General features: G+C 41.6%; 1 protein-coding gene across 5 annotated transcripts in view; it reads left to right on the top strand.

Annotated features, from left to right (window-relative positions):
- Positions 1-24,040, top strand: part of FGGY (FGGY carbohydrate kinase domain containing) — a 400,007-nt gene that overhangs the window by 187,475 nt on the left and 188,492 nt on the right. For all 5 annotated transcript variants that reach the window (XM_058552541.1, XM_058552544.1, XM_058552542.1 and 2 more), the window contains one exon: positions 5,147-5,275. In XM_058552541.1, the coding sequence (XP_058408524.1) occupies positions 5,147-5,275 (129 nt within the window). The remainder of the gene's footprint in view (positions 1-5,146; positions 5,276-24,040) is intronic.

A 24,040-nucleotide genomic window follows, 5' to 3' on the forward strand; every position in this document is an offset into this window, starting at 1 on the left:
TTAAGTGGGAAAACACCTTTAAAAAATTACACGAGAAACATGTGTTCAAGGTAGAACAATTAGAAGTTATAGGTTAGTAAAAAGCAAAAAAAAAAAAAAAAAACCCCACAATTTCTCCTTCCAGAGAAAACTTATTCTCTTTTTTCCCATAGGAATGTACTTTTACAAATAGTCCATCTACCTCCTTTGTCGTTGTTCTTAAAATGAAGTCATACTCTATATAATGTTTTGCAGCCTGCGTTTTTCAGTTGGCTTAATTGTTTTAAAGATAAAAACTATTTCCCATTCTTGCCTTTCTCCACACTGCAGGTTTATCTTCTTAAAAAGCAAACAGAGTGTCAAAGCTGTCAGCTGACAAGGCCTCTCTGCCTTAGATGGAGTTCCCAGCCCCCTCGAGGTCCCCTGCTCCCTCTCCTTGTCCAGGCAGCTGCACTTCTCCTCTCCTCCCTGCTGCCCTTTTGGCCAACATACTGAACACCTCAAACCCTCTGTGCCCCTCGGGGCTTCCTACAGCGACTTGCTTTTTGCTCTAATGGCATCCATTTCCCCTGAGCATTCTAGCACTGAAACCAGCAATCAGCCACCTGTCTTTCCAAACCAGGCTCAAATGTCACCTTCACCTTGATTTCCCGCACTTGCCTGGGCCCATCTCACCGTCCCTCCTTGGTGCTCCAGGAGCACCACGTAAATTCCACCTTTAAAGCATTTTATACTCCATCCAGCGAGCCCTGGTTTGCACAGAGCACTGTGTGAGCCTTTGATGTCAGAGGCCCTCTTTCACTCATACCCCAGCACCGGGATCTTGGCACAGGGCAGGTGAAATACATGGGGGCCATCATTATCACCATGGTTATGGAAATATTTGTTAAAATACCTGAATGGATGGATAGCTGAATGAAGACTGGAAGAGGCTGCACATGCTGAGGCTGTGAAGTCCCGATTAAGTCTGGGAAAACTGATGGTGTGCTTAATTTAATTTTATGGTGAAAGAAGAGCAAAAGAAGGATTATTTCCAGAAAAATTGTCAAGAAGTGCTAAAGCTTGCCTTCTGACAGCTCCTTCAGTCCCCTCAGTGCACCTCTGGCTGACAAAGTGTGACCTGATGGGGTGATTTCTCAGAGATTCCCGCCTATTTCTATCGTCCCCTCTTAGGCCAAGCTGTTTCCTTTTGGTCTCTAGATAAACAAAGCTTCTTCCTGCTTGGGATCCAGATCGACTATTCCTGAAGGCTGTGGTTCCAGTTCAAAGGAGGATGTTAATCTTGGTGCATGTTTATTTTCTTTCCTGGACCACTGGACTGAGGAGAAGGCCTGGCTCACTGCCCTAGGTTGGGTTCTCTGGAAGCAGATGCTGAGACAGATTTGGGGGTATCTATTAGGGGTTGCCATCTGTGAAAGGAAGGGGGAGGGAGAGTAGGACGGGGCAGAGGGAGAAGTCAGACTGTGATGCAGTCCCACTGTGCCTTGGTTAACCAGCAGAGGGCTCTGGAGCAAGTGGTGCCCATCAGAGCCCTTCTGCCCCCCCTTGCCAGGGCACCGGGTGGGGTCCCTTGGGAGAGGCATCACCTCAGCAAGGCGGCCTGAAGGAGCTGGCAGCTGGAAGCTGTCTGCTGACCTCACTCCCCCACATGGGCAGCAAGTCCACCCTTAGTGGGGATCCAAGTGGTGATATCTCCCTATCTACCATACTCCCTGAATCCAAACAGCCACCATGACCTGTCATTCTTGCTTGACAGAATCTCTCATATCTGCCTCTGTTTCTGTCTTGCACTTGCCAATACCTTAATGAAGGCCCTCATCTTTTCTCTTTGGTTACTGAAATAGCTTCACAACTGTTTTCCCTCACCCCATTCTGTCCTCTGCGACAATGCTGCCAGAGAGATGTTTAAAAGTACACAAATGCAAGCACCTCACTCCCTGGCTTAATGCTCCTTCAGAGGCTCACAGTAGTCTTGGTGATTAAATTCATACACCTTAGTCTGGATTATAATGCATGCTATGTCCCCACCTCCCTCTCCAGCCTTCTCTGTCCCTCCACCTCCTGCCAGCTCTCACCCCTGCTTGTATTTCAGTCTACTCCGCCCTTCTGCCGGTCTCCTGTCTTTCTTGGCCTTTGCTCGACATGCTACCTCTGCTGAGAAGTCCACCTCAGTCCTCCAGCTTGGGCTGTGAACCCAGATCTCCTGGCTGCAAGCCCAGGGCTCTCTCTGCACCTCAGCAGTCCAGGCTTCTTTCTAAATTACTGTCCGGAAGACTTGGAGGAGTACCCCACCTACTAATCCTCTTTCTGTCTGGAACCTTTTTTTAATGAAAATTACACCCTTTATGTTTGTGAAGATGGGAGATGAAAGTGGAACAGAGTTCTCAGTTTGCCCTTCCTTTGAAAATTAACCCTCTTAAGAAAAATCGGAATGTAGTGGGCATGATTTCCAAATGGTGCTACTTTTTAAACATATATATTATTTGTTCTAAAAATACTTCTCTTGATCCCTTCATTCACTCAGAAAACAGTTTTTTAAATAGCTGCACCAAAATGTAATGTAATGAATGAGAGCACAGGTTTTGGTATCTGTCGGTGTGGAATCCATGACCTGTGCTTCAACACTTAGGCTGTGTGACTGTGGGGAATTTCCTTTCATTCTATAAACCTGACTGTCCCCATCCATCTGCACAAGGGAGACAGCAATAGTACCCTTCACACGGGTCATTGTGACAATGAAGTGACAAAATGCATGACATGTCCTTAGCACAGACCACAGCACAGAAATGCTCAGTAAATGGGAATGCTGTCTATTATGTGCTAGATACTAGACACATGACATAATTATGATAGTGTCCAGAGCCAAACTGTCCACAGTGAGGGGCACCACTCTCCTCCAGGTTTCTGCAGGCCTGGGCATTCACAGCAGACCAGGGGCTCTCCTTGCTCTTCACCCTGTCATTTGAGCATCTTGACCTTATCCTCTAGACCGGTGCTGTGCAATAGAAATATAATGTGAGTCATATATGTCACTTAAAATTTTCTAGTAGCCACATTACAGTAAAAAGAAATAGTGAGTAGCCAAGAAGTGGAAACAAACTAAGTGTCCCTCGACTGACGATTGGATCAAGAAGATATGGTATATATATACACTGGAATAGTACTCAGCCATAAAAAAGACAAAATCGTCCCATTTGCAACAACATGGATGGACCTGGAGGGTATTACGTTAAGTGAAATAAGCCAGAAAGAGAAAGACAAACACTGTATGATCTCACTCATATGTGGAATATAAACCAACACATGGACAGAGAAAACTGTATTGTGGTTACCAGGGGCAATGGGGGTGGGGGGTGGGCACAAGGGGTGAAGGGAGACATATATATGGTGATGGACAAATAAAAACGTACAACCCAAAATTTCACAGTTATAAACTATTAAAACATCAATTTAAAAAAAAGTAGTGAAATTAATTTGAATATGTCTTATTTAACTTAATATATCCAAAATATGTATACATTTCAACATATAATTGATGTGAAAATTATTAATGAGATATTTTACATTCATTTTTCCATACTAAATCTGTGCCCTCTGGTATGTATTTTCCACTTACTACAACTCAATTCAGACACTAAATTTTCATTGTAAATACTTGAATTAGGTTTTTTAGATTAACATTGAAAAAGTAGATTTGCATGCCCAAGTTGTTTCGAACATACTTGAAAGTTTTTAAGTAACTGAATTGAGTATCAGTTGTTAAACTTACATTGAAATGGATTAAAATGAAATTAAGTGAACAATTTAGCTCTTTAGTTACTCCGGCCACATTTCCAATGCTCAGTCCACATGAGCCTGGTGGCTGCCATATTGGATAATGAAGCTGTAGACGCCACTGCAGGGGTTTGTCTTCTTGTGCTTCCTTTTCTTAAACTCTTTTGAAATTCCATTATAGAAAGAAGTTTATTACCTAAAATAGGTAAAAATGGTGTTCTGGAAGTGTTTTGTTCCCAATTAAAGGAAGTTGGTAAGCAGTTCACCCTCTGCTTCCCTCTAACCCCCACACTCACCTCCACCCCCAGAAGTCCTGAAGCACCTCTGCCTATCCCAGGGGCTCCATGGAACAATTAACAAGTGGTAGGTGTCTTAGCGCTGAGCAGTTGCAGACTGTACATTCAGAATCTTGGAATCTTGGCGCTCAGAGGGATCTTAGCATTTATATGGGTCCATCCGCACCCCCTCTTTGCAGTTCAGAAATACTTATAAATTCCTTGGCAGGGATCGGGGGGACTCAGCCTCTGCGAAATACCTGGGAGCAGATGGATCGCTTCATTCTCTTCTGACTTACATGGTTCTTTGTGTCCTGATATCATCTCACTAACTAGGTTGGGGGCAAGGACTGCCTTTTACAGTTCCACAGTGCCCACACAAAGCAAGACAATCAATAAATTCTTAACTGAAGGCCTGACTGACTACAAGAATTCAAGGTCACTTGAAATATTAGGGTCACTGAATTGCACAACTCCAAAGAACACCATTCAAATTGTATTCTGTGGTTGTCCAAGTGGCAGCCTTGTAAAGTTTGCAAGGTTTAGACTGTGCTGTCTTTTCCAACAGAGAAAAACGTTTAAGAAATTATTTATTGGAACAAAATAATTCCCTCCCTTATCCTCTGACAGGAAGCAACTACACAAGTAAATTTTTTCAACTTCCTTAGGAATATATGTTCCTCAAGGAGTATGTACGGGTGTGTGAACACATGTGCGTGTGTGTGTGTGTGTTGTGTGTGTGTGAGGTATGTTGGTAGAGCTACTGTGTTAGGAAGCCCGTTTGGAACAGTTTGACCATTTTAACTGAGTCTTCAAGAGGCCACTGTGTTTATATCTTTTGGAATTTCCGTGAGTGGAATCTTTCTCTAATTTGAAAGATGCCTTAGCGTTCTTGGCTTTGTAAAGCACCCTGGAGCATGACCCCCAGGAACCAAGGACATACACCTAAGTCACCAGATGAGCAAAAGGACTTTGTGGCTGCGTGGTTTCTATCTTCATGAAGTTGAGAAAATGCAGAGGAGAGGGGAAGGAGCAAAGAGCTTCTCTTAAGAAAACCCTGTGTTTGCTTTTGAGTTTTTCAAACTGACAAGTGTTTATTTTTTCTCATGTCTACCCAGGAAACGAAGTGCTGCCTCCTGGAGCTTCTCTTGGAAATGGGCTCACACCAGAGGCAGCAAAAGACCTTGGCCTTCCCGCTGGACTTGCAGTGGCAGCCTCCCTCATTGATGCCCACGCAGGAGGACTAGGTAATCTCTTCCTCCGTGTCCACAGCCAACACTGTGCTCACACGGAATATCCCCAGAACCTGAGGCACTCCGTCTCTGTTTCTAAAGCAAAGATCAAGGGCTGGTGATTCAAGATATAGTAATGAAAAGCCTTTTTATAGTTAGGCATTTAGATAGAACTATAGAACTTTTTATCGAATATAGAATTTATTTATAATTTTATTAATTTCTCCATACAGAATAATAGGAAAAAAAATTGACCTGAGTCAGTATCTGGATGGTTTTTTTGGTTTACTGAAAATTTGAAAAAGATATGTTAACTTCCACCTGGCATGTATGATGGTGCTATACTACCTGGACTGTTTTTTCGAAAGGTAAACCCTTACAAGTCTAATTGATTTATTTTCATAATACATTTGGCTTATATCCTGTATCCGATTGCTTGAGTGCAGTCTTGATTTCATCTCCTAAATAAATCTCAAACCTGCCATTCATGTGTTCATTATTTCAAAGACCCCTTGAACACTTATTTTGTCCAGGCATGGTGCTAGGGGACAGTGAATTTAAAACCAAACCGTGGTGTCTTCCACACATCTTAAGAAGGCAGACAATGAGACAAGGAATACAGTGAAGTAACTGTGTGACTCTATCCTCGTCTTCATGCTTGTTGTAGTTTTTTCTTTTTTTTTGGTTATTCAGATTCTTAATATTTTTCACTTCAACTATAGCCATATCGTTTTTCCTAGTCTTTCTTTCTAACAGTGTTTTTTTTTTAAAATTATAGTTCAGACTTGATGAGATCAATTTAGCAGGTCCTGAGCCCTGAATTTTCAGAATACAATAGACCAGAGTAGAAAACCTCTGAGCACATCTTACATAGTAAGGGTGAGTGCTGTTTTGTGGGACTTGTGTTTCCATTTTATATGTATGTGTGTGTGTATACTGGGCCATGATGAAAATGAATTTCTCACTGTGCATCATAGTTAAAGAAACTTTGAAAGGTGTTCTAGGCCATACTTCATGTTACAGCCAAGAGTTATCTTTCAAGTGCTTACCTGGAATCGCGCTCCCAGAACTCTGTCCAGCATTGGCACCTCCATGTCTTTGTGTCCTGGAACGTGAAGACTCATATCGGAGGCCTTCTCCTCTGCGTCGCCTTCCGGGGACACTCAGATGTTTAGGAATTCTCTAGGTTGTACTTCTTTCAGTGCTTCTGCCTGCCCCATGGAAGAAATGATCACATTGTGTTGTAATTATTGATTTATCTGCTTGTCTTTTCCACTAGACAGTGAGCTCCTTGAGGGCAGTGTAGTAATCATCTTGTATCACCTATGCTGAGTCCTGTGTCTGGTTCCTATAGATGTTTGATAAATTTATTAAATGAATAAAGTTACATTAAGGCAAGAATAAGGTGAACTGGCCTTAACCTGTAGAGTGAAAGTCAATGTTTCCTTATGTGGTAGATTATTAATCAGTATCTAGTTCTTCTACATAGTCCGTGGACTTGCAGAGCAGGGTAGCTCTCACCCATCTATGAATGTGTGTGTCTTGTTCTTCTTTATGTGTTCAGGGTCTAGCATGGTGCCTGGAAAATAGTAAATGGCCAGTAATACATGTGGGTTGGTTGAATGGTGGATAATACTGAGTATGGACAAGGGCGTTTCTCTCCCTTTTCTGTAGGAACAGTGTGTGCTTTTGATTGGAATGTCATGATTTTGGTTTTTAAGAACAGGCACGGAGAGAACTTGTGGTCTAGACAGACATGCCGTGTTCTGTCCCTTAGTAACCCTGACTTTCCATATCATGTTTGAGGCCAGGGAAGCTTTCTCCTCCATTTTTCAGTTATCCCAGGGGCGACAGTCTCCATCATCCACCCCTCCCGGTGACAAGCACTTGGCCTGGACCATCACATGCTGGAAGAAAGAGGGCTGCACCTTGATGAGCATCTGGACTCTTGTTTCCCTGTCAGTCTGCCAGACCTCCCTCAGGGTCAAACCAAAACATGCCTCCTCCCTTCTGCGCAGGACGCACTGTGCCCCCCGGAGGGGAAAGCACTTCCTATATGGCACCTGGTACTTGCAGACTCTCAGAGAGTGTTGGGTGAATTGCACTGGGAGGAATACAGACTGTTAAATGACCCCACTCTTTTCCTAAATCAGAGAGATTCAGTGATAGAAATTTTACCCTTAGAAGCTTTGGCTGAGCCCTTTTGTTCCCTTTAAAATACAAATGCTCTCAAGTTAGTGAGTTTCTCTTGTGTTTTCCAAAAGTAAGTTCTTTCAATGGAAAGACAGAATAACGACCTTGGATTCTTAAAGGGCTGAGCTTAGGGGCCAGTGGTGGCTGGGAAGGGCATGGGAAGGGGATTCTTGGCACCTGTGGGACAGTGAGGATTCTGACAATTTTGACCGAGTTTTGTCATGCTTGTACTTCCTTATACCTCCTCCTCCTGTCCCCTTCCCCTCACAGCCAACTCAGGATCAGGACATCCGGGAAAGAGAGGAGGCCTGGGAACAAATGTTCCCTCTCATTGCCCACCCTGCCTATGCCCCCATGAGGATGTGGAGGAGAACATAGGCCCAAAACTCTTGAAAAGATCATCCACCTGTGCAGCTGCGTCGTCACTAAAGGTGTATATTGAGTGCCTGCAGGCCTGGCAGTGACTGGTCCAGGCACTGGAATCATGGAAGTGAACAGAGCTGACAAAGGCCCACTCCTTTTGGAGAGAAAATTCTGGTTGTTCTCTCCTGGCCTGCATGTTTGTAGCTCAATAGTATTGGTTTGAGACGACTAACCCTTCAGACATGCTACGACGCTGCAATAAGGGCTCTGAACGTGGAGTCTGAAGATTTGGGTTTAAAGTCTTCTTCTCGCTACCTGTGCACCTTGGGCCACGTGTCACGCCTCTTCACACCTCTGTTTTCCTCTTCTGCAGTGAGAGAGAGCAGTGCCCCTCACAGTGCCCTTCGCAGTGCTGTTATGAGAACTCGTGATGTGAACAGGTCACAGCAGCTGCCGCAGCGTCTGGCACACAGTAGCACGTAATAACGAGGTGTCTCTCTTTGACTTTCTCCCTCTGGAATCACAATGCCTGACACAAACTAGGAGCTTTTAGGAAGTTCTCTGAGTTACGATCCTGGGAAGAAGGTGCCAGGAGAACTGTCTTCCCTCTGGATAGGCAGTTGGAGAACAACCTCAGGCTTCTGGACTCCATCTGCCTTCCCTGAATCTGCCCGAATCTTCCTTCTCTGGCACTCTGGCACAGAATGCAGCACTCACTGCTGTATGATTCTGTATAGATTGAGGTTGGAAACAACCTCAAGGAAGGGTTAGGTGAACTCCATGCTGAGAGATCGCTTATGAATCTAGCTTTGGATGTCGGAATTGGATGCCATCCAGGCCTTGCACAAACAAGCCCTGACAGTCATGGTCCCTTCACGTGCTGACCTGGCGTGACCTGCCTTGGACCCCACCTTCTGACTAGTAAGAGGATCAGCATTCTGCTTTGGAGAAATACTCCTGGACCCTCATTCTCAAGGGAAGGCTGGAATGGGGGGATAAAGATCAAAGAAGCCAGTAAAACTCAACTCATGCTTTTTCCAGTTCTGGAAGAATAGGAGGAAGGACTTCGTAGGAATAAAAATCAAAGATAAAAGAACATTTGTTCTTAAGGTGCTGGTTAGTAAGTTCCCCAGAAGACAGCCGGAAGATAGGAGTCGCTTTGTTTGCTCTCTGTGGGGGCGGTTCTGGCCAGGGCTCCTGCTGCTGATATTTTTCTAGCTTATAAAAATAGTACTAACTTTGTTCCAGGTCTCTTCTTGGCTCCAGCACCCCAGCTGTCCTGACAGCAATAACAACCTGATTTCTGTCTCAGGCCCTTCTCTCTCAGTTGTTTGTAGCTATCACACAAACTCCTGATTATCCATCAGATCTTGAATCCAGTGCTGTCTCCTCTGGGAGCCTTCCCTGACTCCTCAAGCTGAATTAAGCACTCCTTCCTCTTTGCTCCCACCATGTCTTGGACTTGCCTCCATTACTGTACATATCACCCAGTTTTGTGTGTACAAATTTCCCTCGTTCACTAGTTTGTAAACACTTTGAAAGAAACCACTGTGCCATTTTCTCCTTATATCCCAGCAACCAGTGCTTTGCACAGGGAGGACCCTTAACACGTGCATATTTAGTGAATGAATGAATGGCAGTCCTTCAATGTGGGATGGATATTACAACTGAGAAATATAGTAACCTCTCATTTCAGAGGCAATTGTCCCTGTACAGTAGGTCTACCTGGCTCAGTTCTCCATGAAGCAGGAGTTTGGTTTGAGAACTCCCTGATCCACTCCTAGATTGCTGGAAATTGGTATTCTTTCTTTTCCCATCACAGTAGCAAGTGTTGGCCAAAAGCAAACTTTGTGCCTAGGTTTAGCATCACTCTTTGATTCCAGATACTGGATTCTTTGCCAGATGTTGAATTGGCTTAAATTGCTCATCTGAGTTGCAGAGTCAAACCAAAATGAGGATTTTGAATTTATTTCTTTATTTTTTTTCCCAATAGCAGAAGAATTGGTTTAGCCAGTCTTGTAAAAAGAGCTTCTAGTCTTTGCTTTCGTAGAGCAAAACATAGTTTATTCCAGTGAGCAATAAAACTTGCCAACTTCTTGTCTCACCGTTATCAGTGGTCTAGAAGCCACACTGATTCTCAAAGCAACTTTAAACATACTATTATTTTGTTCCATTTATACAATGAATCAGTGAGGCTCACAAAGACCACCTAACCTGCCCAAAGTCACTTAGTAAGTAAGAGGTAAATGCAGGATTTAAACCCATGCCCTCTGACTCCAGAGCTCATACTTCCATCACTGTGCTGTAGGGAATGGCAGATCTAGTAAGACCGGATCCAGTCTGCTCTTGACTCTGACCCTTGAAATATCATTTGAGCAAGCAGCAAATGCTAAAAAAGGAACGTCTTTCCATAAATATTTATTGATGCCCCACTTCACTAGCTGATGGGGGTATACAGTGAATATGAGAGAGACCTGGACTTCTGTGAATTTATGGTCTAGTAGAGAAAAGAAACATTAAATAAACAGTTATGTGTTCCAAGTATGTAGGGCTTTGTAAAAACATAGAATGGGCACCAAAATTGAGACTTAAAGAATTATAAAAGGATTCCTAGAGGAAGTGATGTCTGACAATGTAATTGCAACATTTCTTGCCCTATTATTGCTTCTTGGTAACATGGAATTGATTTACTCATTGTAACTTGTAAACTTTAGGCTTTATTCCTAATAATAATATCAACAACATCATTAGTAAAACAAATCTAAGAACCGCTACTCCTATTGATGCTTCTACTGTTATGACCATGTCTTACTTGCCTTCTATGTGCCAAGTGCTCTGCCTGGCACTTTGCATACCATCTTTCTTACTCCAGACAGTAATCCTACAAGGCACAGGTTATTTCCCATTCTGTACTTGAGGAAATTGAAGGAAGAGACAGTAACATTTCCACCATCACGTAACTATTGTCATTGTCATTCCAAGATGTGAACTTGAGTCTGACTCCAAATCTCGTGTTCTTTTTCTCTCTACCAGTGGTTCTCAACCAGGGGTGATTTTCACCCCACCCCCATCCCCAGAGGACATTTTGCAATGTCTGGAGACATTTTCCGATTGTCAGATTGGGGAAAGGGGGAATTGGTATGGCACGTGGTGGGTAGAGGCCAGAGATGCTGCTAAACATCCTACATGCTCAGGATAGCCCCACAACAAAGAATTATCCAGACCCAAATGTCAGTAGTGCAGAGGATGAGAAGCCCTCCTTAAAACAGAACACTTCTGAAGATAGTATTTCCCCTCATCAATTCAGTTTATTTCTGTACAAGCCAAAAAGCAGCCCAAAATAAGGGTTTTGCTAATATATTAGTACTTTGTCAAAATATATTTTGTGAAATTAACTCTTCCATGAAAATAGTTGTGAGATAATAAAATAAAGTGAAGACTGAGGAGTGGGGAGTACAAGATGATTCCCACCCGTTCTCTCTTACCAGAAGTGAGGCCACACCAGACCATATGTCTTCTTCAACACATCATGTACTTTCTGCTTCCTTACCTTTGCTCACTCTGTTCCCTGGATGTGGGGTGGCCTCCCCCCCACACCTAGACAACACTTAGTCTAAATGTTACTTCTACTGTGGAGACTTCTCCAGACTTAACTCCCTTCTTAGAAAAAATGGATCACTCCCTACTCTGTGTTTCTGCAACACTTTGCACCTATTTCAGTTTTCCCACCAAATCACGTTCACTACGCCCATTGTCCAGCATAGAGTCCAGAGTCTATCCTCAGTTGATCAGTGAATTAATTAAGCTAATAAATGTGAGAGGATTTGAAAGATCAAACACAAGGATTACTAAATCCAGGTAGGGGAGCCTTTAAAAAATGTAGATTCCTAGGCCCTACCCCGGAGGTTCCTGAGTCTGAATGTCTGGGGTGGGGCCAGGAAGCCACTTATAGGGTGGAAGGTGTCATCTGGTGCCCAGAGGAGACAGCCTGTGGGACGGGTTGGCACTGGGCACACGGGTCAGAAGCAAACGTGATGTGCAGCTGCCAGGTAGACAAATCAGACCAAACCAGAACTGTGTGCTGAGAAGGAGCCAGGCCCCGGCTCGGCCAAGAGCTGGGGGCAGGAGGGAGCATATCCTACAAGAAAGGGAAGGTGGATCCGCAGAGGCAGATGGTCTATAAGGAACAGAGAGGGATTAGAAGAGCCGATAAAGTCTTGCCGGGAATCTAGAAGGAGAAAAGCGGTGTCAGTGCCCGAGCTGATAGAGCAAGGATGACTCCGGGAGTTCTGGAAGTGAATCAGAAGCGGGGAGGGGGAATTTGTTAATGTGATTTCAAGTTTATGGTCTTAAGTTGAGGTTTGGTTTAATGAGAACCCCGCTGCCTGAGACCTGAGCAGCTGTGTGAGCCGTGGTGAGGGGTGGAGAGGAGATGAGGGGAAGGACAGCTTTGGGTTTCCTGCCCCCAGACCCAAAGGCTTCCCTGGAGGCTGTGCTTCTCTGGACGGTGAAGGACAGCCTTAGGAGACCAGGCTTTAACCCTGTGGTCAGAAAGCTGGGAGGAATGCGGCACCTGGGGCTACAGCCAGCTCCCGTCCCACCCGTCTCTCCATCTTGTGCCACATAACTCAGGATAGCCAGCTGTGAGCCTGCCCTGAGACAGTCACATCTTTGGTTTGATACACGCGCTGTGTTTGGATGGTGAGTGATCCTAGGCTTTAGAACTGACAGGTCGCAGAGATTTTCTGTACCCAAATTCTTCAATTTGTAGATGAGAAAACTGAAGCCCAGAAAAACAGTGAGTCATCCACAGTTACCCCAGCAAAGGACTGTCAGAGCAGAAGTTAGAAACTGGGCCTCCTGATTCACTGGAGGCCCCTGCCCACATTATGCCTTACCATCTCCAAATTAGGGAAAGGGGATGATTCCAGGTATTTGGGACTCTATCAGTTGTGGGAAATAGAAGCAGGCAAGAAGTGGGTATATTTACACTGGTTTGTGTGTGTATGTGTATATACAAGTGTATATGCATTGCATATGTATACGTGTGCATGCGTGTACACAGCCATGTATGTGTGTGCTGTAGTGCATGTGCATATATGTTATTCCATTCTACTCATACATCCCATTTAATGGCTACAGTCAGTATCATGGGTGGCTGTTAAGTAGGTAAACTAGTTGTTCTATGCCGGCCGTGAACAAGTCTCTTTGTTGTCACAATCTACACTGAGTATCCCTCAAAAGTGGTGATAATAAAAACACCTGGTATTCAGGTTCCTCGGAAGAGCTCAAAGCAGTTATTTTTGCTTAATCTACCATTTATTAAACGCCTCCTCTGTGCCAAGCGTTAGTACTGGGCCCTTTAATAGTCACTGTCATCGGCTCACAAATACGCTGTGAGCTACCATTGTTTTCTGCATTTCACATGCAAGGACATCAAGGTGACATTTGAATAAATTATAAAGTTGGATTCTAGCTCCAAGTCTTTCTGACTTCAGCACCCAGGAGCTTTTTCCCACGTGCCCTGGCTAGTATATTTATGTGTGTCTGGATCTGTCTGTGCCTTTAGTTACGTTGGCCTATAATTCCACAAACATGTATCTGTATCTATGACAGAAGACAGAGCTTCTATTTAACATCCTTCCAGGTAGGTATGTTTCTAGATCCATTTTATGAATGAGAAATTTGAGGCCCAGAGTGCGGAAGTAACTTCATAAAGAATACTTAAATCAGCACAGGTGTCTGGGGCTCTATCAGTCATGAAGAATAAGACCAGGCTAGCTATTTTTTGACTGTGTAGTAGAGGGATCAGTAATATTAAAGTTGATAGTAATTTTTTGGTTAATGTTGTAATTAATATTGATAGTACTCTCATTTGTATAGTGACTTGCCATTTTCAAACCACCACCCTGGTGTTTTTACCTCCGCTAATGACTCCAGGAGTCAAGGGATTTGCCTAAGGTTTCAGGACCAGGAAGGGTGGATGCAAGACTCTAATCTGATCTGTCCCCCCCATGACTTCATATCTGCTTTGGTGGTCCCTAGTAAATGGAGCAGAACGTCTTGACCCAGTGTGAGTTCCTGTGCCCAGCGGCCCCCATTTCAAGCAAATCTCTGACTAGCTCATCAGCTTTAGAACCTTACCTGGTATTCAGAGGGAATTTTTAACCAGAAGTTTCTACTTATTCTCTCATGTATTAATATATGACTGAAAAGATGACTTGCTGTTTTCCTTTCCTGAGCTTGGGAACAAAAACAAAAACGCAGAATAACCCAACCCCAGGTTTTGATACTGCCAACCACCTGTTAGGAGGACTTCCCACTCCAAGCTCAGAGGGTAGAAGACTGCTGGAGAAGCGTTTGGGGCCCAAAGTCTAATATTGCACTTGCGTCACTGGCTGCGAGAGTGGGCTTACCACAGAGGTCCACTGTTTGTCATGGCACAGGAACTCAACACATGGTGCTTCCCATCCCTGTATCATCCCTGAGCACTAGTGTTTACTTTGGGTCTTGCACATCAGCAGCTGTTGGGAAAATGCACATCTCCACTTATCGCCTTTGGGCAGCAGCCTCCCATCTCAACTGCTGGCTGCTTCCTCATCTCTCTGTAGGCCTGGTTACTTTTCTTGTTTTCAATCTTCTTTAACTATGCATTCACATGAGTCATTATAAAGAGAAAAGAGAAATGATTTTTTTATTTCACCGCAGTGGGAATCTTGAGGATTGCCTCATGGGATCCTGCGGCCAATATAGGTATCTGGAAAAACTAAGAAGGGAAATTTTTTGGAATATAGAAAAATTACACTAGTCTCTAGTTATATTTTCAACAGCATCTCTCTATCCCACCTTTCCATAAATCTAATCTTTATCATGCTTTGTACTATGACTCGGATGTAAGAATTTGGCTTCTGAAAACAATGAAAGCAAAAAATTTTGAATTAACACAGCACAGTAGTTAAGAACACATAACTGCTGCAAATCCTGGTTCCATTTGCTGTGTGACCTTGGGAAGTCATTTGACACTCCATGCCTCAGTTTCCCCATCTGTGAAATCCATTTCATAATAATAGCACCTACTTTATGAAGTTGTTTGAAGAATAAATGAGCTAATCTCTGTCAGGCACTTAGAATGGTGTCTGGCAGTATATGTATATTTAGCTATGATGGATGTGATTTTAACAGATTTACATCATAAATGATAGCGGGGGCAAGAGAAACTCAAAGATTCATTCTTTTATTTAACAAATATGTGATGTCTCCCTTTTGTGTGCAGGCATTGTTATGGGTGTGTTGGGTATAGTCGTGAACAAAGACAGGTTCCTACTCTCTGTAGGCCTTCTATCCTGCTGAGGTGTTCATAAACTCCCCTATAAACATATGTGTGTATATTTTATGTGCATTGCATGTATGCATATAAACGTGTGTATATTTTATGTGCACACGTGCATGTGTTCATACATGTGCTTATGTGCGTCTGCGTGTGTTACACACATAGGTATGTGCATATATGAACACGTGTATTGTGCATATATGTATGCATGTGCCTCTGTATACATGTTCATAAATGTGTTGTCTATATATGTGTATGAATGCTTGTGTGAATGTGTATGTTTATGTATGTGTGTATACAAGTATGCAGTGTCTGTTTATATATGTATGCACGTGAGTATGTGTGTCTGTATGTGTGAGTATACTTGTATATGTATGTATGTATGCATGCATGCATGTGTGTTTATCAGCTACTGCTAAGTCTTAAGAAGAACGAGTCTGTGTAAAGCCATGGAAAGTGCCAGCAGTTGCTACAAGTACAGAGAGTTCTGGAAAGTTCGATCCAGAGTGGCAACATTTGAGAAAACAGACCTCAGTGAAGGGAGGGAACATTTCATGGTATAAGAAGCAAGGTAGAATTTAATTCAATCAGCAAAGATGTGTTCAGCCCATACTTGGCCTCAGATACCACACTGGGCACTGTGGAAAGTGCCCAGGGGGAAGATGACCCAGTCCTTTCTCTAAGGGAGCTCAGTGGTTAGTGGAGAAGGCAGACCTGTCATCAGAAAAATCCCATTGTAACCCGCACACTGCTTTTCTATGATGTGAGGGAAATGTCACAAGAGCACAGGGAATGGATCAACCAGCTCTGCCAGGACAAGTGAGGGGGAAACTGGGATAAGCATTTCAGGGAGCGAGAACAGAGTTGAAAAGGCCTGACTCAATCAAGGAGCATTTCAGGATGGCAGACTTGTCCTTCAAGTGTGAGGGGAGCAGCACGAGATGGCCGGAAACACAAAGCTGTGTAGCATCCTGTGAGCTCCCAGCTTTGCTGCTTATTAACAAGTTACTTAACTGTGCCTTGGTTGTCTCTTCTGTCGATAGAGATGACAGTAACCTCCTCGGGCATTGTACAGATGCCTTCTCCTGACGCGGGGTGAGTCCTTAACAAGTGCTCTTCCAAGTCTGAAGCTCAATTGTAAAAGGCCTTGAATTCCAAGCCAAAGAGGTTGGATGCTAAAATTAAGTTGGATCAACCCTATCTATTCAAATGGCTTCCTCGGCACTGATTGTCCTGTGAAGACCACGTCCAGTGTTCTGCATCAGTCAGCATCTGCCTTTGGGATCACAGCTATGAGTGTTAATACCGATGGATGACACTGCAGAGGAAGAGTGAGAGCAGTGAAAAAGTTACCATCTCATTTTAAGCTTAGAGCAAGAGCTCACTTCAGTGGAATGATGCAGATATTTGTTTTGCCAGGCTCTGGGGATTGAGAAATGACCCCCTTCCTGCAGGGCTTCCCACTCTACCTTTGCAACTTCACTTACCAACCTGCAGGATCGGAGCTGGAAGGAGAGCTGTGTGTTTCCCCATCTCTGGCTTCTGCATCTCGACATTGTTGTTGGTCATCCAGCAGGCTGGAGGGTGGGCAATGCTGCTTTTCACTGTCTCATGCCCACTCTGATCTCTACCACAATCTTTTGTGAGAGCAATTTTATCTCTGCTCCTTTCTCATTACCTTATTATCTCTTCTCTTTCTTCAGATCCAAACAGAATGTACAAGGTTTGCTTGTATTCACTGTAGTCTGAGCTCGTGAATATTTTCCCAAGAGATTTCTAGGTTTTCTCTGCCCAAAATTCTTAATGTTCCATCTTCATTTTATTGGTGGCGATGACCAATTTTCCCATATGACTTTCCTCTGTTCCCATTTTAGTTAGAAATTACTGTTTACTGGAGATGGAGAATGGAAAATATGTAGAGAGGCAACATGAGAAAATAGGTTATTTATTTATTTTATTATTATTTCCAATTATTCATAGTAAATTGAAATCACAATACAGATAATCCAATAAAAAGAGTATTTTTATTTAAACTTAGAATGACATAGGTTTTTGTTTTGTTTGCTTTTTTTATATCTGATTTCTATCCTTATTCACTTATTGTTGTGGTTTTCAGATTTTAGTATGCATAGTCAACCAAGGAATTAGTTAAAATGCAGATTAATGGGACTTCACAACCACTGTCACCTCAGATTTCAATCAGTAGGTTTGCCAAGGGCCTAAATATCTGCATTGTATCCAGTCCCCACATGAGCCTGATGGACTTCACCACTAGTACCTTAAAAGATAGTAGGAGGGGTAAATTCACGTTGGTTATAGTCAAAAGTTATCTGTATATAATCCAGAAAGAACAAAATTAAGTCTAGCCTAATTGAAAGACTACATTTTTAAATTCTTATTTCAAAAGCAGAGCAATAAAGAGCTCTACTGATCAGGTACACTTATCATGAGTGAGACACAACCTAAGTGTTTACCTGGACGACAGTTGATATGGACAACAAGCCTCTGGCTGTGCATATTCTTCCAACTCCTATATAAAGATAAGAATGAGACTTACTCAGACTCAGGCAGCTTGTGTGGTGGAATGGAGAGGGGAACCTTGGTCTGTCTGACTCTAGGTCTCCGCTCTTACCGTTATATAGCTTCACCCAAGCCTGTGTTAACTGGGTTAGCCATAGGTGATTTTTTAAAAAATGTTCAAAAAACAGAAGACATGGAGAGTCTTTGAATCAAATGCTCAGGTCTAGGGAAAGCTAAGGCTCTTAGATTTTGTTTTAAGAGAATGTGTTAGGCTATTGATCTGTAATGTTACAGGTTCCTGGGCTGAATTTAGCCTAGAGAGTTAAAAGTGTGCCAGCCTTGTGACTCATCACTGTGAAGATCCAAGGGGGACTGTCCCACCAGTATCAATAATTTATGAGTGAAAATTTTACACACCTTTTATATTCAGGCCTCTCACAGCTGAAAGTTGTAAAGAAAAACCCACACAATTCCATTCTGTGAAATATATTAAATGTACCCAAATAATGTGGCTTTTGTTCATACGTTGCCTGCTTTACTGTGGTGTAACATTATTGCCCAGCCTAATGCTTGTGGCCTAATAATTCTTTCCCCACATGCATGTCTCTATCGTTAAAGGTAACACATAGACAATAACATTTAAACACTTAAAAAGATGATTACCTTAGTGTCTCCCTCACTTAGACTGTGAGCTCCTTGTGGGCAATGGAATCTGGTCATATTCATATCTGTAACTTCAGACCCCAGCACTTAATCCAGTCAATATATGCATTAGTTAATGGGTTTGTTTATAAACAATATGCTAAGCACTATACTAGTTACTGTGGCAAAGACAATGATCTAAGAAATAGAGATATACCATGTGGACTAAGTTCTATAGGAATTTGAAGAATGGAGAAGTCTATTTCAGTTGAAACAGTGAGGCAAGAGAAGGACAAAGATACTAATATTTGCTGAGTGACTTCAACATGACAGGAATGTGCTGGATGGTCTGCATGTATAATCTTCGCATCAACTCCAGCAGCTTGCTCAGTGTCACACAACTAGTAACGATAACCCCCAGAACGTCAGCTGCCATGGTCCTTCAGGGACATGGGAGGGTAGCCTTTGAACTGAACCCGGGATAATAGGTATTTTCTCCCCTGGAACCAATGAAATATAGCGTAGTCTGGTTGGAGAGACTAACAACATAAGTGAAGGCACTGAAATGGGGTTGGGAAATGGTAGGCATTTCAATTTGGCCGAAACCTATGATATCTATAAAGAATTCCTGGAAGATGAGGCTATGAAGGTCAAATAGGTGGGGACAGAAGGGCAGGACTTGAGCACCATGTTGAAAAGTTTGTGCTTCCCTCTCTCCCCCACCGGGCGCTGACAAGCCATGGAAGGTGCTTTTAGGCAAGAGACTCATTGGAAGCTTTGGAATGGGCTTTGTAACACCATAGTTTGGGGAGAGGAGAGAGTGAAGGAGAAGGGGTAGCCTGGAATAGGGTTGTGGCAGGGGCCTTGAAAGGAAGACAGGGAATTTGACAACTTTTTCTTTTTTTCTAAATCTCTTTCATTAAGCAAGAGTTGTTTAAAATATCGGATGCTCTTTATATTTCTCCTAGCTATTACTAAATTAAGCATATAAAAGTGTCTTTTCTAATTTGAAATAAATTTTCTCTCACATTTAGTGGAAGATAATAAATAAACTGGTTGATTTCAAGGCAGTCAGAGCAATTCACCCAATTTCTAAGCTAGGCATTCATTGAAACATGTTATCTCTGGTGTAGATATCCAGCGAACTCATCCATTTAAAATAGAGCTGTGCATCCTCAAGTTAATAAGCAAAACGAAAGACCTCCAAAAGATGAGAAAACACTTGTCGCAGAATCTACTCACTATAGGCAAGTCCAAGAACCTTTCTCAGACTGTCACCCAGCACTGTTGACTTAGGATTATAGGTAAAATATGGCAGATTTTTACAGTAAGAAATAATAGCTGACTATGAAAAAATACTCCTTTCTCCTACGTTCAAACCAACAGGTAACATATCCTCACTAAGTGCCAGACGCTGTGCTAGGAACTAGAGATGTATATATGAACAAATGACAGTCCCTGTCTTCAAGGAGCTCACCTTCTGATTGTAGAGACAGGCACGCAAGCCAACGCAGTGTTGCGTGGGGAGTGTCTGATGACAGCATGTGTGGGATATTATGGGAGTCCACACTCATTTTGCCTGAATGGATTAAGAAGATTCTCCCCCAAAAGTAGTATTAATTTAACATGTGAAAGATGAATAGGAGAGAGAAATAGGAATTTATCAGATAGACAAGGTGGATGTGGACAGGGAGGGAGGAGGCTGAGAAGGAGAGAGGGAAGCAGAGAGAGACGGCATGTGCTAAAAATCCAGAAGCACAAGAATACTTGTTTTGGCTGCAGAATATTGAGTATTTCAGTATAGCTGTTATATAGTGTATGCATGTTGAAATGGAAGTGTGGGAGACATATGTGGGGACCAAGTTTTTGAGGGCCTTGAATGTCATTTTAAAGAGTTTAGATTTTTATCTAAATCTACCGGTAATAACTTTTAAGTCGAGACTTTGGAGGCCATGAAGTTAATGGCTCAGGATAAAACAGCACTGGGGTAAGAGATGTTGAAGACTGGAACAAAGTACCAGTGGGAATGGAAAAGGAGGGAAGGATTAAAAAATTAAGCAAAACAAGGCTGATGAACAGTGATATAGGTCGTTTGATACAGGGACATGAAGTGCTACGTATTTAGTTCTCGGGAACAAGAATGCTCAAGACAGTAATAGTGTGGTACTGTTTAATAGAAATAAGCACAGACAGTGGGGTCAGGTAGGCTTGAATTTAATTCTTAGATCTATTACCAGTTATGTGACTCCCAAGCCTCCCTCTTTCATAGATCAGAAGATCAAGATTCATGCTTTTTAAACTTCTACCCATATATCTGTTTTTATATGTCTAAATTTTCCTACTATTGAAGTATTGTTATTGAAATAAATGTGATTATAAATATAAAATACTTCATTCATTCATGGAGCATTTCTTGAATATTTTTGTTTATGGCAACAATGGGCTATCCTTCCACTGAGAAAAATCACAAAAGCTGGGTAACTCACAAACACATCTATATGAAGAAATCAGAGAGCTGCTAGGGAAAGGACTTGAGGGACCATGATCAGAAGAGAATTGGACTTGATATTTCTACCCTTTGCACGCTGGACATTTGCTGATTGGAAGTCTGCAGCTGAGGGCTGAGACACTAAACACCAATTTGGTAATCTCCTCAGGCTAGAAGGACAAAAGTCTGAGTTCAGGGATCAGTAAGGATGTAGGTGACTGGTAAACACTCTAGGCTTTTAGTTGGGACCCTAAAAGAAAACTAGAAATAGACAAACTTTGTAAAGCTAAAGCCCAGCTTTGAATCGGCTCAACACCTGATTAAATTCAGTTAATCTATCTCTACTTCAGCTAACTGCAAGAAGCAAAATTATATTTTTCCTGGAGGAATAGAACATAACCAAAGGCTCAATTTATGAGTTTTCACATACAGTTTCTGCATTCAAAAACAAATAATCTAGGCATACAAAACACAAGAATTTTCATAAGTCAAGAGATAAAAACCAAAGCCACCGAAGATGTAGATGTTGAAAGTATTATATATGGACTTTAAAATATCTGTGAGTGATATGTTCAAGAAACTCTAGAAGAAGATAGAGAACTCAGCAGAAAACTGGAAAGTATAAAAAGAATCAAATGGGAATTCTGGAACTGAAAATGCAGTAATTGACATTAAGCACTGAATAGATGGAGTACAGTTAACAGCAGACTCACTACAACTGAAGAGTGAACTCATGAACTGGAAGATAGGTCAGCCAAGAATATGCCTACTGCAGCGTAGTATGCAAAAGGAAGGAAAAATGCACGAAAGTGTGTGAGATACATGGAGCATGGTAAAAGGGTCTAGCTGAGGTGTAATTGGAATCCCAGAATGAGAGCCAGTAGATAATAAAGGAGAAGGTGTATCTGAAGAGATAGTTGCTCCAAGTTTTCCAAAACTGGTAAAAGAATTCAAGTGAGTTGTATTAATATTTGAAAAATCAATTAATACAATTCCATATTAAAAGGATAAAAGAGAAAAATGATACAATCATATTAACAGTTGTGTAAAAAAGGCCTTTTATAAATAAAATTCAACACAGATTCATGATTTTAAAAAATAATTTTGGCAAACGAAAAGTAGAAAGGAACTTCTTTATTCTGATTAAGGATATCTACACACACAAAAAAAACCTAATGCAAATGTCATACTCAATGGTGAAATACTGAAAACCTTCCCATTCTCAGTACTACTTTTCTACATTTTATTGTAGGTCCTAGTTAGTGCAATAAGTCAAGAAAAATGAATTAAAAATATAAAGATTAGAAGAAAGAAATAAAGCTGACATTATAGATGGTACAATTATATGCCTGTAGAAAATCAAAGGAATCTATAGATAAAATATTAGTAAGTAATTTAGCAGGGTTGCTATTGCAAAAAGTAAATACAAGAATAAATTTTATTTCTGTAAACCAGAAACAAACATTTAGAAAACAAAATTTTTTAAATAGTATGATTTATAATAATATCAAAAAATCAAATACCTAGGAATAAATTTAACTAAAGATGTGAAAGACATGTATGCAGGAAGCTATAAAATTATTGAGAGAAACTAAAGAAGACGCAAATAATGTTGATTGATTGGAAGACTCAATATTGTAAATATGACAGTTCTCCCCAAGTTGTTCTGTAGAGTCAGTGCAGTCCAATTCAAAATTCTAGCAGATTTGTGTGTGAGGGAGTGAAAATTGACAATCAAGATTCTGAAGCTTAGATGGAAAGGGCTGATAATAAATAAGACAACCTTGAAGAAGAACAGAGTTGGAAAGACTTAATACCACCAGATAGCAAAACTTGTTATACAGTAATTAAGACTGGTGTCGGGGCAAAGACAGACAAATAAACCAGAGGAGAACAGATCAAGGAGTCCAGAAACAGACTCACACATGTATGACAGTTAACTGTGACAAAGGTGGTATTACAGAGCTGTGAAGAAATAATGTTATTTTTCAATGAAATAATGCTGTGTTAATTGGATATCAATATGGGAAAAATTGAATATTGGCCTTTGCCTCATACCATACATAAAAATAAATTCCAGATGGATCAGAGGCCTAATATGAAATGTGAAAACTAAAGTTTTTTTCTAAAAGACAGTATAGGACAGGATATTCATGACTTTGGGATAGGCAGATATTTCTTAAATCAATATAGATAAAACCATAAAGGAAAAGAGTGATAAATTGGATTACAATAAAATTAGGAACTTCTTTTCCTCAAAAGATGCCATTAAAAGTGATAATGCAGGGCACGAAGTGGAAGAAGCTATGTGCAATACATTTAACAAAGGGCTTGTGTCCAGAGCATATAAAGAATTTCTACAAATTAATAAGAAAAACACAGCCACACTGACAGAAAAATGGTAAACATTACTTGGATAGCTTTGCAGAAAAGATAATATCTGAGTGTACAATAAAATATGAAAAGTTTCTCAATCTCATTAGTCGTTAGGAAAACCCAAGTTAAAACCACAATATGATACCACTACACACCCACCAAGTTGGCTACAAGTTAAACAGATCGATAGTACCCGGTGGTGGTGGGGATAGGAAACACCTGAAATGCTCAAGCCCTGCTACGGAAGTACGGATACCACACTCTGGAAAAGAGTTTGGCAGTATCTTCTTACTCTGTCATTCAGCAGTCTTCCTCTTGGGCACGTATCCAACAGAAATGTGTACCAAAAAAACATGTACAGGAATACACAGAACACCGTTATCTGTAATAGCCCAAAACTGGAAACAAACCCCCAAATGTCCACCAATAGTACAATGAATAAGTAAATGGTTGGTATACTCATGCAATGGAATCTCATACAGCAATAAAAATATACAAAGATTGCTACATGTGGCAACGTGGTTGAATCTCACAAACAGGGATGGCGGAAGCTGGCACAAAGAAAGCATACTGAATGGTTTAAAAATTAAAAATCAGGCAAATCCTATGTCTAAATGGATAAATCTGGGTAGCGATTTTATTTGGTGGGCATGGTGTCTGGAAAAGGGATGAAGAGATTTATTTTTTGATCTGAATAGGTATGTTCACTTTGTGAGAATTCACTAAAGTGTTTATAGTCATACGTCACTTAACAACAGGGATATGTTCTGAGAAATGCGTCATTAGGCGATTTAGTCATTGTGCGAACATCATAGAATGTACTTACACAAACCTAGATGGTATAGCCTACTACACACCTAGACTACAT

The sequence above is a fragment of the Diceros bicornis genome, chromosome 13 (genome assembly GCF_020826845.1).
Source record: "Diceros bicornis minor isolate mBicDic1 chromosome 13, mDicBic1.mat.cur, whole genome shotgun sequence".
NCBI classification, from domain to species: Eukaryota; Metazoa; Chordata; class Mammalia; order Perissodactyla; family Rhinocerotidae; genus Diceros; species Diceros bicornis.